Source organism: Hippopotamus amphibius, chromosome 1, assembly GCF_030028045.1.
Source record: "Hippopotamus amphibius kiboko isolate mHipAmp2 chromosome 1, mHipAmp2.hap2, whole genome shotgun sequence".
Lineage (NCBI taxonomy): Eukaryota > Metazoa > Chordata > Mammalia > Artiodactyla > Hippopotamidae > Hippopotamus > Hippopotamus amphibius.
This window is the reverse complement of record NC_080186.1, coordinates 5,493,881-5,515,619: the sequence shown is the minus strand read 5'-3', so window position 1 is coordinate 5,515,619 and position 21,739 is coordinate 5,493,881. Positions and strand designations below refer to the sequence as shown.

Below are 21,739 nucleotides of genomic sequence, written 5' to 3'. Positions count from 1 at the left end.
GAGTGGACATGGACATGGTTTGAAGAGACCAACTAGGGGGTGCAGATTGGGGCACAGGTGAATATAAGACTGAATATAGAGTGAACATAAACAAGAAAGGAGAATGTCATTTCAATGCAGTGGGTTGTAGAAACCATCGAGGCGTCATGGCTTTGGGAGCTCTATCACACAAAACTTGTCTGGCAGCAGCACTGGGGTGGATTAGATGGAAGAGGGACCACCAGGGAGACAAGATGAGGCTCTGCAATGAAAGGGAATGAGACTGATGACAGAGCTCTCAGAAAGGAAGGTGGGTATTAATAGCCGAAAAGTGCCTCTTACAAAACTGCAGAGGGTTTTCACTGAAAAGGTGAATTTAGGTCGGTGTCTTTATCTTTCCAATAACTGCACTTAGACAAATGATTGATAGGTTGAGAGGTGCCTAAGAATATAGTTGACAAGCTGGTGTTCTGGGAACAGTAGCTCTACTAAGACAGTTTTTCTTCCCCCCCCCCCCCCACAGATCTGAAACTATGTAACATTCCATGTCAAAACACTATCAGAATAGAAGGAAATATTTGAAATGATTTCATATGGTGTGAAATGTGCTGATCAGCTTGGATTTCAATATGGGATAAAGTTAAAGCAAAACACACATAGTATGGGGAAATTTTCTTCATTTTTAATTTACAGCAGAAAGAATATAAAGCATTCAGAAAACATTTTCCATATTTTAAGGGCAATTCAAAACATTTTGCATGGTTTCCAGCAGCTGAGTTCTTCAACAGATCCATTGATTCAATGATGCTTTACATGCACAATTACAAAAATAAAACTTACAAAAAAGAAGACATCTAGACTAGTTTTACATGCAAGTCTCAGGGACCCCCCATTGGGCGCCAACTACTGTGTGGAACTGCCATAAGCGACCGTGCAGCCAGAGAGGGGTTGGAGTTATTGTCTCGATTTCGTTCACACAGTACAGCTGATTTCAAATGGGTAACAAGAATAGCAATTAAATCTTCAGGAGACAGAATAAGATTAGCTATTAATTTTATAATGAAATCCTACTCCTGGCACTTGGGAATTCAGATTATCCAAGAAAGCTGCGCTTACCTATCGTCTTATATTCAAAAATTAAGATTCACAACCAAGAAAAAGCGGTCAGAAATGCTTCATTTCAGTGGAAGTGCATTTGTACCTCACCTGGGATTCACAGTTGTACTGGTAGGTTACACGGGTAGGTTTCGAACCTACTTCTGTCCCCTCCATCAGAATGCTCCTAACTCTATGTCAGCCTTTATCTTTCAGATTTTCTAACTTACTCAGCTAATAATGTAGCATGTGAAACATTTAAAAAAAAAAAGTGAGGGTTAAAGCAAATCCACTGAGGTCATTACTCTTGTCAAAAGATTGGTTATTTGTACCATGATGGAATAAACATACCTAAATTCAGTATTAATAAAGGATATTCTGAAAGAGCTGGCTTTCACATTCTCTTCCTGTCGATGAATGCAATTGTGTGTTTGTAAATTATTCAGTGTCCTCCTATACGTCAAATTGTGTGAAATAATAGGTATCTGGGGGACTGCGACAGCTGCAACATAACCCACACATTTAAAAACAAAATTGAGTCAGGTCAGTTTACAAATGTACAGGTGGCTGCTAGTTGTGGGGCTGTCAGTGTTGTCAAAGCTGATCACAAGCAGTAAGACATATACTGTACAGTAATTCGAGGTTGGCAGTGAAAGGAAGTAATTAAAAAACAAGTACAATTATAGAAAAGGCACCAAGAGCACTGACCCCAGTTGTTATCACAATCTTTTTGTATCTACCTTCCTTCTAAGACACCAGTTTAAAAGCTGATTTGTGAATATTTTTAGGCTTCACAACGAGCCTTGAGTTTTCACTTACAGTTGGCAGCCAGAACGAAGGAAAGAAAACAAAACAAAAAACAACAAAACTAGTCTCTCAGCTTTACACCAACTGATCCTGAAACTTAACCTGGGAATTTTAAACTGGCATCAGCAAATGCGAACTTTATTCTCTCGATTTAACATTAGTAGTTGAATTGTTAAAAGCATCAGATTTCTTTGGCTCCTCATTATGTGGAAATAGTAATACACCATGACATCCCTACGAGACCAGTTTGCATCCTTTTAATTTGTAGTTATTTTTTGTGCAAGTTTTATTACATTTTCTGATTTCCAGCAGGCGATATGAAAACGTGAGACAGTTTTTCTACTTTTCGTCCTATTTTTTTTGTCAGGTTTTGACCCTTCGAAGTGTTCTTTGTTGGAGTGAGTGGATGGTGTTAAGCTATATACTGATTCATCTCATGATTATCTGTTTAGCAAAAGTAACTTAATTTTCTTAAGCGATATCAGCATTCACATTACTTGGCACCTTTGGCAAAAAAATTTTTAAATAAAATTAAATAAACTCCTGGTAGCCAAAATTAAATGTAAACATATCCTTTTTTAAGTAATGTTACTCTGCCTTTTTTCCTAAGTCTTAATACAGTAGCTCTTTTTTTTTTTTTTTGCAGTTTAGTCATGCTTTAGCAAAATGTTCTTCTAAAGAACATTTAAAATAAAGTACTCTTATAGTGAAATAAAGTTTTTTTTGTTTCATTTTACAGACCATAGCCACTAATGCTTTGCTTTTGTTCATTTCTTTTTTCTTGATTTCATGCACATATCTCTTTGTTTTAATATATACAATATATACAAACAATACATCCACATTTTTTCTCGCTCATTCAGACAAAACTATACAAATAATTTTATCTTGCCATGTTATTGACCTTTGTGAATAAAATATTTAGCAATTAATATAATCCCTTTCAAATATTTTCTCACTTTCCACTTCTACCTTCTATATATACACAGAAACTGCTCAGGTTGGATGAGATATAGCCAAAAATATGGAATTTACTGGCCAGAACGCAGCACCACACTGATCTTTTAGGTGGCAAATGTCCAGGCAAGGTTTATGATTCCTTAGAATGACTACAGTTTCCAAGGCTACTAAAAAAAGCTACATGCTTTACCAATTCTCTAAGTAATTCTCATTGCACATGAAAGTAAGGCAAAAAAATTAAAGTGCTGACCATGAGAAAAGGGACAAGATGATGACTATCCTCACACGTTCTTGGGAGGTGGTGGGGACAAGAAAATAAATTTAAACTCTACGCTGTTCCTCATTACTTCCCATGCATTACCCGTTTACCACACACCCACCCCTCTGCAAATTTCCACAAGACATTCAAAACCTGCAGATTTAAAAAGTTGCATTAAGTGTGCTGTAGAGATTAAAACACAGACAAACAAATTAAAATCAAATAAACACACTGAAGGAAATGAGAACACACGGACCCAATAAAGATTTGTATGATCTAAGCCCTCCACCGAGAATCAATCCCAAAGATTCAGCTTCTTGGAAATCACTGACAGGTGCAGGAACCGCATTTTCTTTGTTGCTAGTGCATCCCCACCTTTTCTTACCTATATTTTTGGTATAAATATTTGTACAGTTCCACACGATGTTTGAATACAGCCCTATGTGAGAAGGAAGACGGCTTCTTCCTAAAAGGAGGAAAGCCTCGTGCGATTCCTCGTGGTGTCTTGTTCGCCCATGATCCAACAGAAGATTGAGTTCCAAGATGTCTTGCTGATCAAATTAAAAGTTGTCCATGAAAGTGCAAATGCAATGACCAAAACATTCCTGTTAAAATCCTGCAGCTCATCTCCCCAAAACTGCAGAGGGATTATGTGTGTGTGTGTGTGTCTGTGTGTGTGTGTGTGTGCGTGCGTATGTGTGTGTTGTCGCATGTCTCTGCTAAAAACAGAAATGAAAACAGTCTGAAAAGCAGTGTCACATTGCTAAGGGATGCTGCTGTATGTCTTCAAGTTCCTTGGCCTTTTTCAATTCTTTCACTCTGGAAGAGAAACAAAACAAAATACCAGGTGATAACTATAGAGTGAAACTGTCACCAGATAAAGGAAAGGGCATGGCCGTTCCCCCAGAAGTGAAAAGCCAAGACAAAAACCCTTCTGAGGATTGATGGCAAACGAAACTTCTGTGAAACTACCGGGGAAAATATTGCAAGAGGAAGACTGGACCCTTCCTGAAACTGCTCTAGATCAAGAGCTCTACACAAAAAGCAAAACCAAACTTGACTGCATTAACTCAAGTGTAACAATAACATGCGCATCATAGAAAAAGTTCATTGCTCAAATAGCTTTCTTTTTAGGCTGGTGGACCCCAGTTGCCCTGTAATTCCATAGGATGCAAGTTAGGGAAACTGCACACACATTTATTTAGCTTTGGATATTCCTAGGGAGTGAGTTATTGCTTTGTTCACAGACTCAAGATCATTAGCTATCTTGAACCTGAATGCTCATTTGCGCAACTCTGATTTCGCTCATGTATTGCATGGTATTTTTGATTTTCAGAATTGCTTACTTTCCCTCCCATTCCATACTGTAGCTCTAAAAGATGTTCAGGTCACTCCCCCCAGTGCCCCCGGAAGGACAGCAACAGAGTGCAATACCAATAAGGCACTTTGTTCTGTTTATCAAACATGTTGTAGTAAACAAATTTAAATGGATATAGAGTCAGGGGAAGTTCACATGAGCAAATTATTTGTTAATGACCACTTTCAGGTGATTTTTTTTTAATATAAAAATTCACCTTGGCTTTTGAATATAGCCACCTGATGCAGATGGGGTACCGGGGAAGAGCTTCCAAGCTATAAGAATGTGTTTCTCTTTATGGACAAATCACTGAGAGCTTGCCTGACTCTCAGAATGATCACATGCAAGTGTGACTTTAGGGGCTCACTTCTGAAGTCAGGGTATGCTGTGTAAGTCACAGATGGTTTGTAGCACTCATACCATATAATATTTGCTTACTAAAAATGGGTGTGAGAGGATGATTTTAGCCGAATAGAAGCGGCAGTTTCTCAGCAGAAGAAAAAAATCTGATTTGTTTTCCTAATATGGGCCTATAGGGAGGTCAGTAATTCCCAAATATAGTTTTCTGATTCTGTTAAGAGTCGGGCCTCTCTGTTATCTTAAGTTATACCAGTAAATTTAAATTTTATTTTAAAGTGAATGCTGGTTTCCTTTCCAGAGAACACTCAGGGGGAAAGAAAACATTTTGAAAAACCAGTCATAGGTCACTGCTCTATCACCTAGGTTGGCATTCAGTGGAATGGCATATGTGCTATAACAGCAAGTTAAGAAAATTATATTTACCACCTCCAAGCAGAATCGTTTCTGAGGATTCTGCCAAGTTGATACAATCTCTTCAAAGAGAAGATGCTCTCTTTCAGGAAAAAAGCTTTATCATTTTATCATCATTAAAACTAAAAAGAATTATGTTTGAAAACGTACTTATTTGTCTGACCTATTTACTAAATACGCCAAGCTCAGCTTGATCAAACAGTGTATCTTCGAAACCATTAAAGCCTTCTTTCTTAATAGGTACATTTAGAATGCATTGCTCTATTCGTAACTGGATCCAGGTATTATTTAAACTTTATAACTAAATGCACTATGGATTATTAAATTTTTGGGTAATTTGGATCATATTGCAGTACAGAAATGTGCATCTTAAGAGGTCCCTGATTTTGGACATGCATACTTGGTAAATAAATGGCTTTTTAAAAATTGAAACATGCTATATTCTGTGTTCAATTTTTAAACATGCAATATCTATACTAACAGCCCTTTGGCTGGAGAAATGCAAGGCATGCACTGATGCCACCTTTACCTCTGGGCATGCAACGCATCTGTACTTGTGCAGACCTCCTTGCTGGATTACCGCAAAATGTGCATGCTTACTTCAGATACGACATTTATTTCTGCACTAGTACAGGACTCATTCACAAATGTGCAACAGAGACTCCATCGCTGATGAGATTTCTAGAATTTGAAGAATTCTGAACTCAAAATCTGAGAGCATAAACACAAAGGTCTCCACTCACAATTCCACTAGCATGAACAGGAAGGCTTTAAGAATCTTAAGTTCATCATCAGGATGAAATAAAAAGAAGCATGAATTATGAACCAGAAATGTTTTCTACAGTTTCATACCAAAGAATCTGTAATCAGCTGGTCATGGTGGATAGAACGTAAACATTTTTTTTTTTTTTAAGTTAAAATGGTCACACTTGTTTCTGCAGTTTTTTGGCAGTTTCTTTCTGAGCTAATTAAAATGCCAACAAAGTTTTCACAAGGTTTTACAGTTACCACGTAAATACTCTGTTATAAAACTAGTGCTAGCCTCACCCACCACTAAGTTAAGGAGAGATGCATGTCCACACACAGAATGACCACGATTATCTATTCAGGAAAAACGAGACATTCCAGTTTTCAGGCTTTCAATTTTCTAGGCTTTCCTAACTCCTGAACTCCACAGGAGAATTTAGTTCTTCGTCTCATTGTGCAGTTTTCACAGTCTACTAGCATTATAAATACATAATATTAAAATGAATTAAGTGGTACAGGCATTTTTTTTTTTTTAATGGGAAGCTGTTAGAGGAGAAAGTAGGAAAAAAGGAAGAGAACACCTAAGTTCCAATAGCTAGACAGGTTCCTTAGTATGTGTTATGCAGTCCTCACAAATTCACCTCGTCTCCAATTTGCAAATGTAGAACTTGAGATTTACAGGAATTGAGCAACCTACCCCACCTTATATGCTTAATAAACAGCAGAGTGGGGATGTGAAGCCAGGTTTGTCTGACTTCATGCCCCCACTCTGCTGCCTCCAACAATATCTCAGGGCAACCACAACAAATTTGTAAACCCAATTCTTATTTTATTGGTTTTTCCTAAAGTCTGCACAGAAAACACGCATTTGGAAAATTTCCATGGCATGAGAGGAGTACGTTGCTGAAACTGATGACAGCAATTACATTTTCTCAATTCTAAGATGTCATCCTTTATGAGACCCTATCTGGATTCTATTACAATGTTTTGGAGGAAGAAAACACCTCCACATAAAGTGTGCTTATGAATCTTACAACTGAAGCATATCTGAAACGTGTGAAAAGAATGGGTCTAAGAATCGAAGCTACAGAAGATTTTTAGCCTCATTCTCTAATTTGCAGACCACATGGATGTTAACGTACCTCTGAAAGTTTAGATGAACTTGAGAGACTTTTACAGTCTGCTCTACTGAAATCACAGATGGAGGTTTACGTTACTTGAGGGTAGATTATTAGGATAAGACAGCGGTGCCTAATTTTTTGTTTTGTTTTGCTTTAAATCAAATGTCAATTGGAAAAAAGATATGTTTGACTGTTATGGTGCCTCCAGAGAAACAGAAAACAATTAATTATATTCACGGAAGTGAATGAGAACAACATCTGATACTGGAATTTTTGTTAGTAAATTCTAAGAGACAGATGTTTCAAACCAGAGTGTTCCAAACGGCCACAGAAATTTGTGGCTGCCTTGTCTCAGTCATTCAAGACATGAATAATCAGTAAAAGGCATAGGTTAACTGAAATTACCTCCACCACAATAAAAGTTTAACAGTTATTATCTCTGGGTGATCTTCCTTGTTTATTTGTATTTCCAAAACATACTATAGTGAGTATCTGCTTCCTTCGTAATAATTATTTCTGCTTGTCATTCTTTTAAAAAGTTCCCAAGATGTTTTTCTACCCATCTGTTACTACTACTGTGTCTTACAAATGTTGTGTTCACATGACATAAAAGAACAACTGAAAAATTCAGTGGAGGGGGAAAAATAAATTTATAGACCAAAACAAAAAATCAATTGTTTGAGCTATATTACCTATGTTGAAAGCATATTTTCAGTGTGAAAACTTGGTAAATATAGAGCAGAATTTTTGAAATTGGAATTATACTTGGAAATTCAGTACCTGTAGTCACCATATCTATAGGACTGAGAATGCAGACATCCAATAAACTTTTCTTACATTATGTTACACAAACTCAGCTTAAGGGTTACTGAGTTTTGGGTTCTCCTAAGGAATTAGAAGTGCTAGACTCATTCAGGGCTGGGAAAGAACTGAATCTAATAATGTCCAGATTGTCTAAAAACAAACTCCATGATAATTACACTTACTTCTGAATTTCCTCACACGGAAGACAGGCAAAGCAGTCTTCCTTGAGACTGTGAAGACAATTAACACATGATAGAAAACTGTAGCTTCTGCAGGCACAAGGCAATTGCTACTACAAGGAGAGCTGCCAGGACCAGAGTTTTGAGCTGGGCATCAGTCACTTGGAAAATGGTACTGGTGTTAACTGGCTTGGCGTTACGGTAATTAGAATAGCAAGACTCTGACCTGTGACCATCCAACTATTAAGATTAAAGACCACCGCAGGATGTCCCCCAAGCACCCTAGGCTGAAAAATCATCTTTGGGACATGGTTGCAGTCTCGACCCAAACCCGAACCAGGTTGCATTGTAATGTACTGAAGTGACGTGAGAAGCAACAGCACTGAAAGCCAGCAGAAGCCCACGGGGTTTCTTTCCATCAGACGTCCCATGATCACTTATGGATAAATGAAGCAGGCCTGCTTCAAGATCGTAGCGAGCAATGGCTCCATGGGTAAAGCATTAGGCAAAGCAGCTTCGTCACATCTACTCAGTAATGCTCAGCCAGAGAAATGTGTTATGAGTCAGTGGATTTTGGCAGGTATAGTCTCGCAATGCTGGACGTCAGAAATATACAGAGCAGCCAGATGGGGCTTTCTGCTTAGTTACCTGTTGCTCTGAGAGCTACAACAGCTTGTGGGGGGGGGTTAGGAAAAGAGAGGTCTTGCCATTTTCCAGAAATCTCATTTGGATCGCAAAACAAAAAAGACAGAGAGGCCCAATAAGAATGACACAGAGCATGTTGTCTGCAATGTAACACACACCACTGTGTTCCCAAAAGATTCATTTCCTAAAAGAGGCAAGTAAGACAGAATTACTTCGGGGATTTAAATTAGATGACGCATCCCACCTTCATTTCTTACTGTTCACCGGGCAGACTGGGCCACTGGGAAGCTACACCTCCCGTCAAATTTAACTGGAGGAGTGTGACATCCGAGTTGTTGGTAGACCACTGTTACGTTTCTTAAACAGTTCACTTGCAGGCGTTGTTAGAAAACTGCCTCTCGGATGCAAGTGTAGAGAACAACACAAAAGGTCTAAGTGTGACCTGCAGAACTTGCTAATGGCCCACTGAAGATATTTTGCAGGGCTGCTCTCAAGAATCAGTGCTGTCAGTGCTACTTACCAAGGTAACTAGCAGCATCTGGACAAGTTAAGTGTTTGGAAACCCAGTTCTCAAACAGAGAGAAAACCTGTTTTTTAGAAATTGGTGGCCAAAATTGTTATCATTTCTTCCTTCAATCAGGGCTCTTTTTACTCCAGTTGGATGGATTCATCCACCTTTATGGAGCATGGGTAGCTAGGCCAGCACTTTACAAGAAATCGGTTATTTCAATACCAGGAGTCCTACTGCTTACGATACCTGCAGAGATTGTTATAGGTTATAAAGTCCGCTCACAGAAATCTGATCTCATTAGAGAAAGAAGAAATTTGTCTAAGGCATCATCCTTTTTAGTTTCAATACCTTAGGGATAAATCTTTCATGTAATTCAGTGCTTTACTATTTCGTTTACATCTGAGGCATCTTAGTTTTCTGCTGTAACACTGAATAACGCCCTGTTCAAGATACTCAGAATGTAGCTGGAATGTAGTGTTTTCAGTCTGTGCACTTAAATATTTCTTCAACCTTAGAAATCCTTCAGTCATTTGCTGAAGTTGTATAACACCTAGATGAACTAAGAAAAATAATTAAAACTGTTGATGCAAACATCTCCTTGTGTAGAACACTTTCTCTTAAATGGACAGTTACTGTGTCCAAGACAAAACAAATCCCTCTGACGGTGTCAGGAATTGGATGACTCCATTTTAAGTCACTAGGGGCTAAGTCTGGAGTAAAGACTGAGTGAAAACGAGCTGGATTCGGTAAAGAAGACCATTTGGTGCTTTTTCTTAGCTTTCCCCAAGACTGAAAAATCGAATACATAATTGGTATTTTCTGCTTGCTCTGCTGCTGGAATTATCCAGTTGGACCCTAATTCTGATGACTGATGTCACCTCCCTTTTAAGACATCCTTCTGCTTCAGTAACTTAAAAGGTGGGGTCAAATCATGTTTTATACACACTTTACCATAAAATTTAATTATTTCATTTTTCAAATATTGTCTTTGGATATGTAAACCTTAAATGTCTTAAATATGGTACACTTTATAACATTAAAAAGTATATTATCTTCTTTGACATGAATTCCAGGAATCTAATTCCTCCTCCCAAGAGTAACTTCAACCTGGGGACTCCTAGGGGGAGGGCCATCGTGAATTCTCTGATGGACAGAGAGGACGAGAGATGCTGCGGGGAATTAGACATGACACAGCTAAGCTATTGCTCAATTCACACGTTGGGGAAAAGTGACCACCCTGGAGGGAACCTGAAAGCGTCTCAGTTCCTCTCTCTCAAACGCCTAAGACTCAGCGGCAGAGGGGATGTTATGAAAGTCCAACTTTCCATGCATGAGGAGGAGATTTAGGAGCTTACAGCAGAATGCAGCAGGCATTCAGGAAATTGAGGTGGGGACTCTGGTTGGCGTGGAAAAGCATTTTTAAAAAATGGACTCTTAAAAATGATCATTAACATACCAGAGCCTAACAAGCTTCAAAAGTGCATAAGCCACCACTTTTACTAAAACATTGGTTCCTTGCAGCGGACTATATCCATTGCATGTAACATGCAAGATACTACAACTTATAATTAAATCCAATACTAGGGCACGCGTCTTTTCTCTTGGAGGTTTTTTTGTTTTTTTGTTTTTTTGTTTTGTTTTGTTTTGTTGTTTTTTAATGGAAAGAGATATCTACATATGCAGAGGGCGAGAGGGAATAGAAAAAGAGAAATGGAGATTTCTAACCCCCTTTTCTCTTATATTTCAAACAGACATCTCCGAGCCAGCTCCACCACGTGCGACCTGAAATATTTCAAATGTAAGCAACTGCCTAGTTCTAGAGAGGTCCAACTAGTTAAATTTACAAAGGCATGTTGCTGCTTTATCATTTTTTAAACAAATTCCTCCTTCAGCGACTATCCATGGTTTTCAATAGAGGAGGCTATTTTTTTGTTTTTTACAGGGATAAGTTCTTGATTTAGGAAGAACTTATAAGAATTCAACTCTCCTATCACCCTAGGTCAGCGAACTACAGCCCATGGACCAAATCCAGCCCAATGTGTATGTGTGTAAATAAAGTTTTATTAGAGCACAGCCACAGCCATTCATTTATGGGTTGATCTGTGGCTGTTTTCACGCTTCAATGGCAGAACTAAGTACGGCGGTCCCCCTTTATCCATGGTTGTGCTTTCAGCTACCCATGGTCAACTGCAGTCTGAAAATAGAAAAGGAAAAATTCCAGAAATAAACAATTTATGAGTTTTCAATTGTGTGCTGCTCTGAGTGGCGTGATGAAATCTTACACTGCCCCACTCTGTCCTGCCTAGGACACGAATCACCCCTTTGTCCAGTGCACCCACGCTGTATACACTGCCTGCCTGTTAGTGCAGGAGAAACATACACATATACGTAGGGTTCGGTACTATCCACAGTTTCAGGTATCCGCTGGGGGTCTTGCAATGTATCCCCCCGTGGATAAGGGGGAACTACTGTATTGCAATAGACATTTACTATCTGGCCTTTTAAGAAAATGGTTTTGGACCCTTGACTTAAAACATAGTGACTAAATATTAGCATCAATATAAATGTAGTTAGATGGGAAATGATCTCTCCAGAGACATTAGAAGTTTGAGATTTTTTTGAAGCACAATCTTTTCTCTGAGATCTTGCAAATGACTTAATACAGTATTAGTGTAAGGTCAGAGAATGTTGGATGTAGCTGAGTTGATAGAGCTAACAGCCATGTTATCTTTTACTTTACTTTTTTTGCCACATTAGACTTTAAATGCATCTTAAGACTATCTCTAGAACAAAAGTTGTCAAGTTAAGCTAAACTCAAGTCTGATTTTGGTGACTTCAATTCCTGGTTTTTAAAAACCAGTTTTCTGCCCACTAAATCCTTTATTATTATCACACCTGCACACTTACAAATCAGCATCATATTCTAAAATCTCACGAAAACTCAGTGTCCGTTGAACTCCTATTCACTATCTTCTCTTTAAAATCATTTCTTGACTCTTGACTGCAGTAGAGAACATACAGATCTCAGACACTTCACAGCACCCTGTCCTTCCTCAGCACTGTCATTAAATGCTGGAAGTCAGGTTCGCTCCCTATTGGACAATGAAAGTCCCGAGTTGGTCCAGAAAGGGCAGCTCTGGGTACTGACTTACCTCATAGCACCAGGGAAAGGGAGAGTTAGAAAATGAAACTATGTAACTCTAAATAAGAAATAGATGCCTTAAAAGAAAAAAGCCAGTATTGCCTAGTAAGCCTTCTTGCTTTAGAAAGGTCGACTCAGCAGTAGTTGAGTTTCATGTGGCAGATTATTTGCATCACAAATAACCACTTGCTTAACGTTTTCTTCTACTGCAGCCTTGTTTAGATTTAAACGTGTCCCACCAGCCATTTTTTTTTTTTTAATCCTGAAGTCTTCTCCCAGCAAGTGCTACGCATGCCCTGTGGCGGCTTCAGAAGGCCTCCCTTTCACTTGCTCATGCATTCGTAAGTCTATGGTTGTATGTGACTGTTTTCCAGTTGTATAAAGTAGCAGTGTTAGTAATCAGGGTTAGTTTTTATCTTATCTTATTTCATTCGAAATGGATGTGAAACTTTACTGGCATACCTAGGCTGCAGCCCCATGCAAGCAAGCAAAAAGCAAAATATTGAAAATGGAAGATAAAGAGAAACTGTCTAGCAGGCAGCTAAACTCACCCTTTTGTACAGCCTATGGTCCACCAGGGGGCTTTGGACAGTAAAACAACACCAAAGAGCTATTAGCACGTGAGGGTCACAACAGAAATATCATAAATAGCTTTATTTCAACAAAAGAAAGACTGTGGAGTGTTCCTTTCTTTTTTTCTTTTTCCTTTTTTTGGAAAGAAAGAAAAGGAGAGTGGTGGTGGGGTATGTGAAATGAGCAGGTAGGAAATTCGCCAGTTTATTTTTCAGTCTAAAAAATGCTGGGGTCATGTGACTTAGCAAAATCCTTAAGAAATGGGACTCTTCTGATTCCCGAAGCCACTTCCTACCTCCCTTTTCTGAGAGGGGGTCATATGAGGTTTCCTATTTTAATGCTTCTAAGGGCCAATACGGATGACAGATTCTTTTAAAATAATATTCGATAACCCAGAATGGCCACAGGGTGACACTCATTCTAGGGAAAATGAGTTCAAACTTCCAGGATAGATTTTCAGGATGTCTTCAAGTTCCTCCATGGAATATATAGGAATGGAAAGTGAATAGTGACTTTACATAGTCAGTAGACAAAGGTTATTCCAATTTGCCTGCACGTTTTTCTGACATCTGGAATATAAAAGGGCAAGTAAAGAAAAGAGCCGATAGGGGTCACGGTTTAATCCCAAATAATGAACAGAAATTCAGAGCCATAATCTGATGCTCTCTTGGTAACAAACCTTCTTGTGAGCTTCATGACCTTATCACTGGGGAAAAAAATGGACTGAGGAAAGGCAAAGTCCTCACGAAATGCTTTTCTACTCGTTTACAAAACAAGAACTCTTAAAACACGAGTGAAACGATTCCTTCATTCAGCCTCCTGCGGGACGCAGCCTTTCAGACATTTTTGTTTTGCTTAAATATCTTACCCTCTCAATGCACCCAATGCAAACACTGTAGGCTCTGGCCAAAGAAAGAGGAGAGGATGAACATGGGACTTTATGTGGTTTTGCTAACGATCACCAAGGTGGCATTATGTACACAGATTTTCAAAGTCTGAGGATAAGACCAGAGGACCCAAGGAGAATTTGTGAACATTTGTTTGACATGGCTTAAGGAAGGGCAACGTTGAGGCCATTTCCTCGAAGCTAAAATGTGCTGGGAGAGTGTTAACCACAGACTCAGCAGTGCTGGACTGAATCTTCCTGGGTTTTTTGTTTTGCAGGAGGAAGAGGAAAAGGGGAGAAGAATGTGAGCATGTGTGAGAATATATGGAAAAGGGCCCAGGTGAGGCCTTGAAATTTTCACCCAAAGAAGAAAATCAACTCCTCTATTTGGTCGCAAGTCCTCTATTTGGTCGCACGTCAAAGGGATGACGAAATAATAAGGAAAAGAGACTGACTTTGGTAAGGCCCCGAGGATTCATTTCACTATGTCCTGGCCATGCCGCCTATTCTGATATGCATTTCCTAACAAGACTTGCAATTTCACACTATTGATATGGGTACCTCATTGCTTAACTGATCACGGGGAAAACCCCCATCACTGCCTGGTGGGGAGCAAATGTGCTGCAGAGGAATACGGTAAATGTGCTGCAGAGGAATACGGTAAATGTGCTGCAGAGGAATACGGTAAATGTGCAGGAGCTGCCCTGGCAGCATTCTGGCTAGAGAACACTGCGTGTGGTCTAAAAAATGTTCCTGTTAAAGTTTTTATTATTGTGCACGTGTGGCTCTGTCCATGTTCCCTTCCATGGTCACCTAAACGAATTATTTTGTTAATATAAGTAAAAGTGCACACAAGTAGCCAGTTAACCCCTGGTAAGTCTCAAAGTTAAAATATTGTCAAAGGTAGCAAGTGGACAGTTTGAGGAGGGAAAAAAAAAACTAAAGCGAAACCTCTGAGGAGTCAAACTGCACCTGGACAACTCGGGCTCTGGGTACAGTTAAACAGGAAAGAGGAAATCAGACATTAAAGAGCTTGCTTTCAAGTTCGGGTCTGTAAACTGCAGAGCTCCTGATGCACAGAAAAACAACACAACTACGTGGAGACTCATCTAAACATAGCTCAGATGGCCAATGTCACAGACATCAGGCCGGAATATTAACCCAAGTGAAGAAAGCAAAACCACGGTTCCCCAGCCCCCAAAATCTGAGTCAAGGACCTAGTCTTCACCAAGGCATCCAAAACTGGGGAAAATAAAGGAACCTCCCCGGCTTAGCTCTGCGGGAAGATGCTGGGGTCACCTGAGCCCAATTCTAGTTGGAAATGCACCTCCATCTCTGGTGCGTTTCCTGCCCTGCCCAGCTTCCTTCCGACCACCTCTCCTGTTTCTCATCACAGACTAGCCAGAATGGGTCACCTGATGGAGTGTGTTTGCTCTGAGGCCAGCAGAGGGCACCAGCTACTTAGTGGAAATTCTACATCAGAAAACTCGGATGGCATTAGTGGTTCCCCATGCTTTCCTTCAGAATAGAAACTCTGTGTCTTTACTGTTTGGACACCCGTTCCCACAGTAAGGGTTTAGAGTGAAGACCGCACTGCTAAAGAAAAATCTGGAATGAAAAGCTAGTCCAAGTTGCCCTTGCACCCAAATTAAAACAAGCACTGGCGTGATCTCCGTGATTCAACCTCTACACAGCATTGTCTGGAACCGTGACCGGGGATCTCACAGCAGCCACTTAGTCCCTAGTTAAAGAGCTCTGCTATCCCAGTGTCACTTGGGATGTGTACCCTGATTATTGGAGGGGATGAGCTTCACCTCGGAGTTCATGAGTGGTTAAGGCGATGAGGGTGGTTTTGTCATTCTTGACGAGGAAGATGTCGGGATGAGGGTTAATGTACCTGTGGCGACAGCGGCGTAGAAACCTCATTATTTTTCGAGCAGCCTGGTCCTGCTTTTTGGTTAGCAAACTGCTCCTGAAAAAGCCAGAATGTGAATTACTATCATAAGAAGGGTGCTGTAAAGCTTCACGTGTGAAAGTTGAAAGCAGATCAGCGGTGAAAGGAAACCTTTTTTTTAAAGGAACATCTTTCTTTTATTTGTTTTTAGGTCGCACCATGCAGCATGTGGGATCCTAGTTCCCCAACCAGGGATCGAACCCGTGCCCCCTGCAGTGGAAGTGTGGAGTCTTAACAACTTTTAACCAAAGAGTTCAGGTAGCAAATCCCACAGCACAAGCCTATCTCATGGTTCTGCGTCTGAGCATAGCTGGGAGAGAAGGAAAGAGGGGACTACAGACACTTTCACCTACTTGAAGGGGGACAATAATAGAAAGACTGAAGATAAGATGTCCTGTAACTGCTCTTCCCCCAAGTCTTCATAAGCTCATTGTGTTGAAAAGGGCATTTGACAGGCTTTCTCGGTTTAGAAATTGTTTCACCTGTGTTTGCTGCTCTCTTTGGGCTACTGTTTTCTAAACTTCCTTTATTTATTTATTTTTTAATATTTATTTGGCTGCATTGGGTCTTAGTTGTGGCACGCCAGATCTTTAGTTGTGGCATGTGAACTCTTAGTTGCGGCATGTGGGATCTAGTTCCCCAACCAGGGATGGAATCTGGGCCCCCTACATTGGGAGTGTGAAGTCTTAGCCAATGGACCACCAGGGAAGTCCCTAAACTGCTTTTGCCACTTTATTTTCTGGTGCTAGTTTTTATTACTCTCTCTAAAATGGAATGGCTTTACTCTCCTTACTCTCCCTAGGTCTTAGGGTAGAAACGCTACAATGTAGACAACTATATTAGGATGCCCCCTTTCTGAGTAGGAACTGTGGTCCTGCCAGGTTCTGTTACAAGGTGAATCTAGGTGGACGCATCAAAATGATTGGGTGGGGAGTTGGGAGAGAGAGAGAGAGAGAGAGAGAGAGAGAGAGAGAGAGAGAGAGGAGTGAAATAGAAACAGGCAAGGTGCACAAGTGTAACTCTAGGAAAACAAAGGCAACATCTAGACTGGTCTGGGTAGAAAACAGCTCAAGATGCTTTACTCCCTGTACAGACCCGCAAGTCTGCACAGGGTGGTTCTTTTGACCAAGCCGGGGTTCTCTTGGCCGCTGTGAATCTCCACGCACCTGAGCTTCTGCTGTACGATGACTGCCGTCCGGCGAGCCTGCCGTCTCTTGCCACATTTTTTATAACTCCGGTAAAACTTCTGGATGAGCACAGCAGCACGCCGGCTCTGCTGGAATTTCTTTTGTTCGTAGTAACTTCGGAATTTGCTCTGGATCAGGATGGCAGCCTGTGTCATCTTTTTATAAAGTGCATACTGCGGGGGGAACGAGAAGAAGCACAGCAGTAACAAGGCGGGCCACGCAGGCCTGGGTGCCCCCTGAGCCCGCCAGGTGGGGACGGCAAGAAGGAAAGCTCCTTTTCCCCTTTATTTTCATATTCTCTGGGGCTGCATCATTAAAGAGGCAAACTAGGCATCTTTTCACCTACCTTTCCAAAGTGCAAACGGTTACTTGAAGGGTTGCCTTCAGATAATGCATTGCTTTAAATGTGTGGGGGTTTTTTCCTCCCCAAATATTAAAATCGTTTGCCCTTCTTGGAAAAAAGTTTTAATGGCAATAAACTGAGACATTTAAGAATGGAAAAAACATATTTAGGAAGTAAAACTTTACAGGTTGAAGACAAGTATTTCCTATTCGATTTGGAAACATTTGTAATTAATCTTTTTGGATGTCTCCCAGTTCCTGCCAAACACAAATCAACTTAGCAGTCAGCATCTGATTTCTAACTAGCATTCCACATGACAGATTTCTGAGTTACAAGGTCCCAAATACAAGGCTTATCATGAAACGCTGACACCTTTAAGCCATATTAACCTGCAAAAGATTAACGCTCATAAGACCAACACGGGGGTGAAGCCATGAAACTTGGAAAGCGGCCCTGGAGCCGGGGACCGCTCCGGAGCCAGGCCCAGCACCCTCCAGCCAGCCTGCCGCCGAGATGGAAAGTGAGGCATGAAGGCACGGTGCGGGGAGAGTGGGTCCTCTTCCCTGTCCGTTTCTAGGTATAAAAAATGCAGAGCTCTCCAGATTTTAAAAAAAGGCCATGTCCAGATTGCTAATGACATAGACTAACGACTCTGGGGAGAAGAAGTCACAGTGAAGCGCTCTGCTCGCAAGGAGGCGACTTACCATCAGAGAGACAAGTATTCCTCAGAAAATCCCTGTACCTAAGCATCTCTCTGCATGTATGAGGTGGAGTGAGGGAAGGAAACTGACTTCTAAGAATGTTCCAGACACAGGGCCCTTTTGCAAGAGTCCTCTTTCGTCTTATCTGACCCCCCTGACATTTGCATTTGGCCAAAAGCCTTTTAAGACAAGAACGCTGCATCCTACAGCGTTTCCATCACCTTGGCCCATGCGCTCTGCATGGTCAGCACCCCCTGGACCACAGTGAAGCACGCTGGGAAAGAGGGACACTTCCTGAGTGGCTCACTGGGTTCACAGTAATTGTCTTGAATGGATTGTTTAGATGGACACTGGCCAAGAAAATGTCCAATGACCGAAACCCACTCCAACAGCATCACCACGTGGTCCCCAGAGGATAGATGTGCTGTGGTGAGGTGGCCGGGCGAGGGGGTATGCCTGCTGAATGACCGTGCCATCCTAATGGCCCCTTCTTGTAGCTGGTAATGGGTGTGAAGTTTGTGACTCTGGTGGAATGGTTTGTGAGAGGACTTGGGTGTATCATTACCTTCAAGGCTATCCATGTCAGCTTGGGGGAGAAACAGAAAATACAAGATTAATGTTAGATTGCTGAATAGAAGCAAATGAAAAAACCAGTACCAGAACCAATGAAACTCCCAACCAAAAAAAAAAAAAGGAGAAAAGGCAACCTGGCTATGTTCATGCCTTTCATCTTCCAAAATACTTGTCTTATATTTGTCAGTATTTAAAAAAAAAAAAAAATGCCTTCTGTCTTTCCGGTTGTAGCCAATACGTCTTTGGGAGGGGATTTAATAAAAACAAACAAACAAACAAAAAAACCAAACTCACATTTTGGAATAAATACCTGCTGTAATCACAGACTTGAAACTTTGATTCTGAGACTTGCTCGGGCTAACGAGAAGTCTGTTTGCCAAATAGAAGCCAGGGGGCTCCCTGCTGTGGGGCTACAGGACTGTGGTGTCAGCGTTTACACAATAAACCTTCATTTTCTGGGATCATGAACTCAACTGGCTATAAGCTGAAGATGTTCCCCCCCACCCCAATTAGGGCTTAATCCTAGAGCAACTTGAGCAAACTGCAACCTGTATCAGACATCAAAGAAAATGCTAGAAATAACAAGAGAACAGAATCCCCAATTTCTGTGTGGCTGGTATACATCTCAGCATTTATTATTCCTTAAATAAAAATGTAAGACCCACCGAAAGCACGACCTAATAAAAGGTTCTAGAATCTACTGACAGGACTGAGCTTTATTGTATGCACTGGTTAAAACTCAATCCAGCAATTTTTAACATTTTAACACCACCTAGGTGGTTAGAAAGGTCTAATATTTACTTAATCTCTCTGAGCCTCAGCTTCATCAACTGTAAAATGGAAACAAAATTGTTTACATCAGATATCTGTAAGGAGAAAATGAGACGATCAGCCTAAAAGACCCAGGACATACTAGGTCTCTCTAAACAGTTGCCTTCCCCATTTGATGGGAGCTACGTGACCCCCTGCAGGTCATTTCAGAAACAGCAATACTGCATGAAAGAGCAACTCAGATACTCTTCTTGCAACACTAAACTAAGGAATGCAAAACAGCTTAAGATATCCTGGGCTTCTTCAGATTTTCAAAGATTTTTACAATTCTCCATTTTAAATTGGATAAGAAGAAGAGGAAAGGAAAAAACAGCTAAAGATTATGTAGAGTATATAATTCAAAGTCAAAGATAACAGCTAGTATTTACCTTCTCCAATCATCATATCAAACTCCCTCGAGTTCTTTGATTACTAATTAGTTTACAGGTAAAATGACTGAGACACAGGTCCTCACTTCAGACACAAATAACTTCCTCTGTGTCAGACCAATGTCACAGGCGGGTGACACCACTAAAAAGCCAACAATCTGAACAAAAATTATTTTGTGCATTGCTGCAGATGGCTTTCATTTGTTTGTTTTTGCTTTTTCTTCCTCGCTGGCGCACGTCCCTCTGGATTTTAATCAAGGCAATTCAAAGTCTGTCTTTGGATCAGGCCCTGGACGTTGTGCCCTTTGCCAAACCACACATGAGACTCCCCAGGCCTCTTTAGATGCTGTGTGAACAAGGCACGTTCTCATGGCGACCCAGAAGCTGGCTCACCTGTTTATATTTTCTGTAACAACGCTGAATGACAGCTGCCGCTACTTCCTGCTGCTCCCGCAAGGGTCGGCCCTTCAGGGGAAAGTGAGGTGGGAAAAGAAAAAATAACCTAGTATGAGAAATACAACTTTCCCAAGACTTCAATGGGATCGTGACTCATTTAATTGACTTTCTCAGAACTGAGGCCCGAGGTTTACCAAAATACAGTGATAAGGTAATATCAGGATAAATTAAGGAAAATGAATATACGGAATAACTCTCTAACTATTCTTGCTTCTAAAGAGAACCATCGTATTTGGATGTTAAGAGGCCTAAAACAATATTCATCTTCAAAGTATTTAAAGAATTCGGTATTGCACTCTTTGTCCTTATAAATTACCGCTCTCTATTACCTTTCCTAATAGAACCCCAAGTCCTCTACTTTTGGATCAATGATCACTGGCTTTTAACACCTTCTTGGTGGGGGGGTCAAAGACTCCTCGGAGAAACTGTGGAAGGCTCTGGGCCCACTCCCACCAAAAGTGCACTTTACCATAACATTTTAGGACAATCAGCCCCTAGGCCTCCAGCTAGAAAGCCCTGCTCTAGGTTATACATTTCTTGTGACAGAGGTGTCAACTTACTTTATATTAACTAGATAATAAATATCCACTAGTATTACCAGCAGTAAGTTCACATGGAGACAACCATCACACTGCTTGTCAGTTTGATTTCACTAAAGCTTCTGACAATTTTTAATAATCTCATGGGACCTAATTAATGTCAAATAAAAATTCTATCAACTCAGAGGAAAAAAAGAAACAGCATATGTTTTCGTTTGAATGACTCCGACTCTTCCCGATCTCAAGATTGTCGCCACACTGGGACTCTGTTGTCTTTTACCTTGTATTTCCGGAAAGCCGTCTGGACAAGCCTGGCCGCTTCGTAGAGTTCTCTCTGTTCATGATCGGACAGGGTCAGCTGAGCAAATTCATTCTCCACCTTCGCACTGGTGGACGCACTCAGGAACTCAGACCAGTCTGCTGCGGAGGGAAGGCTGGGTTTCTCGAAAGCTATTTCACTGACTGGTGAGCCTACAGGGCTCAGGCTGGTATTAGAAGAAGGGGTTAGAGGCTCGTTATATGCACTTCTGAAACAAGAGGAGACACAGGGGAGAGAGGTTGGTGACTGGTTTTTCTCAAGAGCCACTGCACGCTGCTCAGTGAGACAAGATGGTACCCACTGCAGATCATGACGGATACATCTTCACTCAGCGAAGATGCTAAGCAGACTCCGGGTGTCCTTCAATTAGTGACTTCATGCTGAGCACCTGTTATGAGTTTAGTACTGTGCTAAGTACTAAATCCACTGAGTGCACTATCCAGTTGGGAAACTTCAGCTGAACTGGGGGGAAGACACTGTGATACATTATCTCCTATGCTCTGATGTGGGAAGAGAAACCATGGGAGAGGTGAGGATGTGAGAGGGCCTTGGAAGAGGCAATGGAACTCTTCCTCACGCTACCTTCCTTCCTTGATAAGGACGTTCATTACACAGAACTCCTCAGACCCAGT

General features: G+C 40.9%; 1 protein-coding gene across 3 annotated transcripts in view; it reads right to left on the bottom strand.

Annotated features, from left to right (window-relative positions):
- Positions 1-1,956: 1,956 nt before the first annotated feature.
- Positions 1,957-21,739, bottom strand: part of CAMTA1 (calmodulin binding transcription activator 1) — an 869,135-nt gene continuing 849,352 nt past the window's right edge. The window contains exons 18-24 of one of the 3 annotated variants that reach the window (XM_057695058.1): positions 21,069-21,315; positions 20,187-20,258; positions 18,587-18,607; positions 16,957-17,150; positions 15,734-15,808; positions 12,929-12,959; positions 3,553-3,919 (exon numbers count right to left, since the gene is read on the bottom strand). In XM_057695058.1, the coding sequence (XP_057551041.1) occupies positions 3,887-3,919; positions 12,929-12,959; positions 15,734-15,808; positions 16,957-17,150; positions 18,587-18,607; positions 20,187-20,258; positions 21,069-21,315 (673 nt within the window). In that variant the 3' untranslated portion in view covers positions 3,553-3,886. Of the gene's footprint in view, positions 3,920-12,928; positions 12,960-15,733; positions 15,809-16,956; positions 17,151-18,586; positions 18,608-20,186; positions 20,259-21,068; positions 21,316-21,739 lie in introns of all 3 variants that reach the window. The other 2 variants (XM_057695065.1, XM_057695074.1) reach the window with 2 other exon arrangements.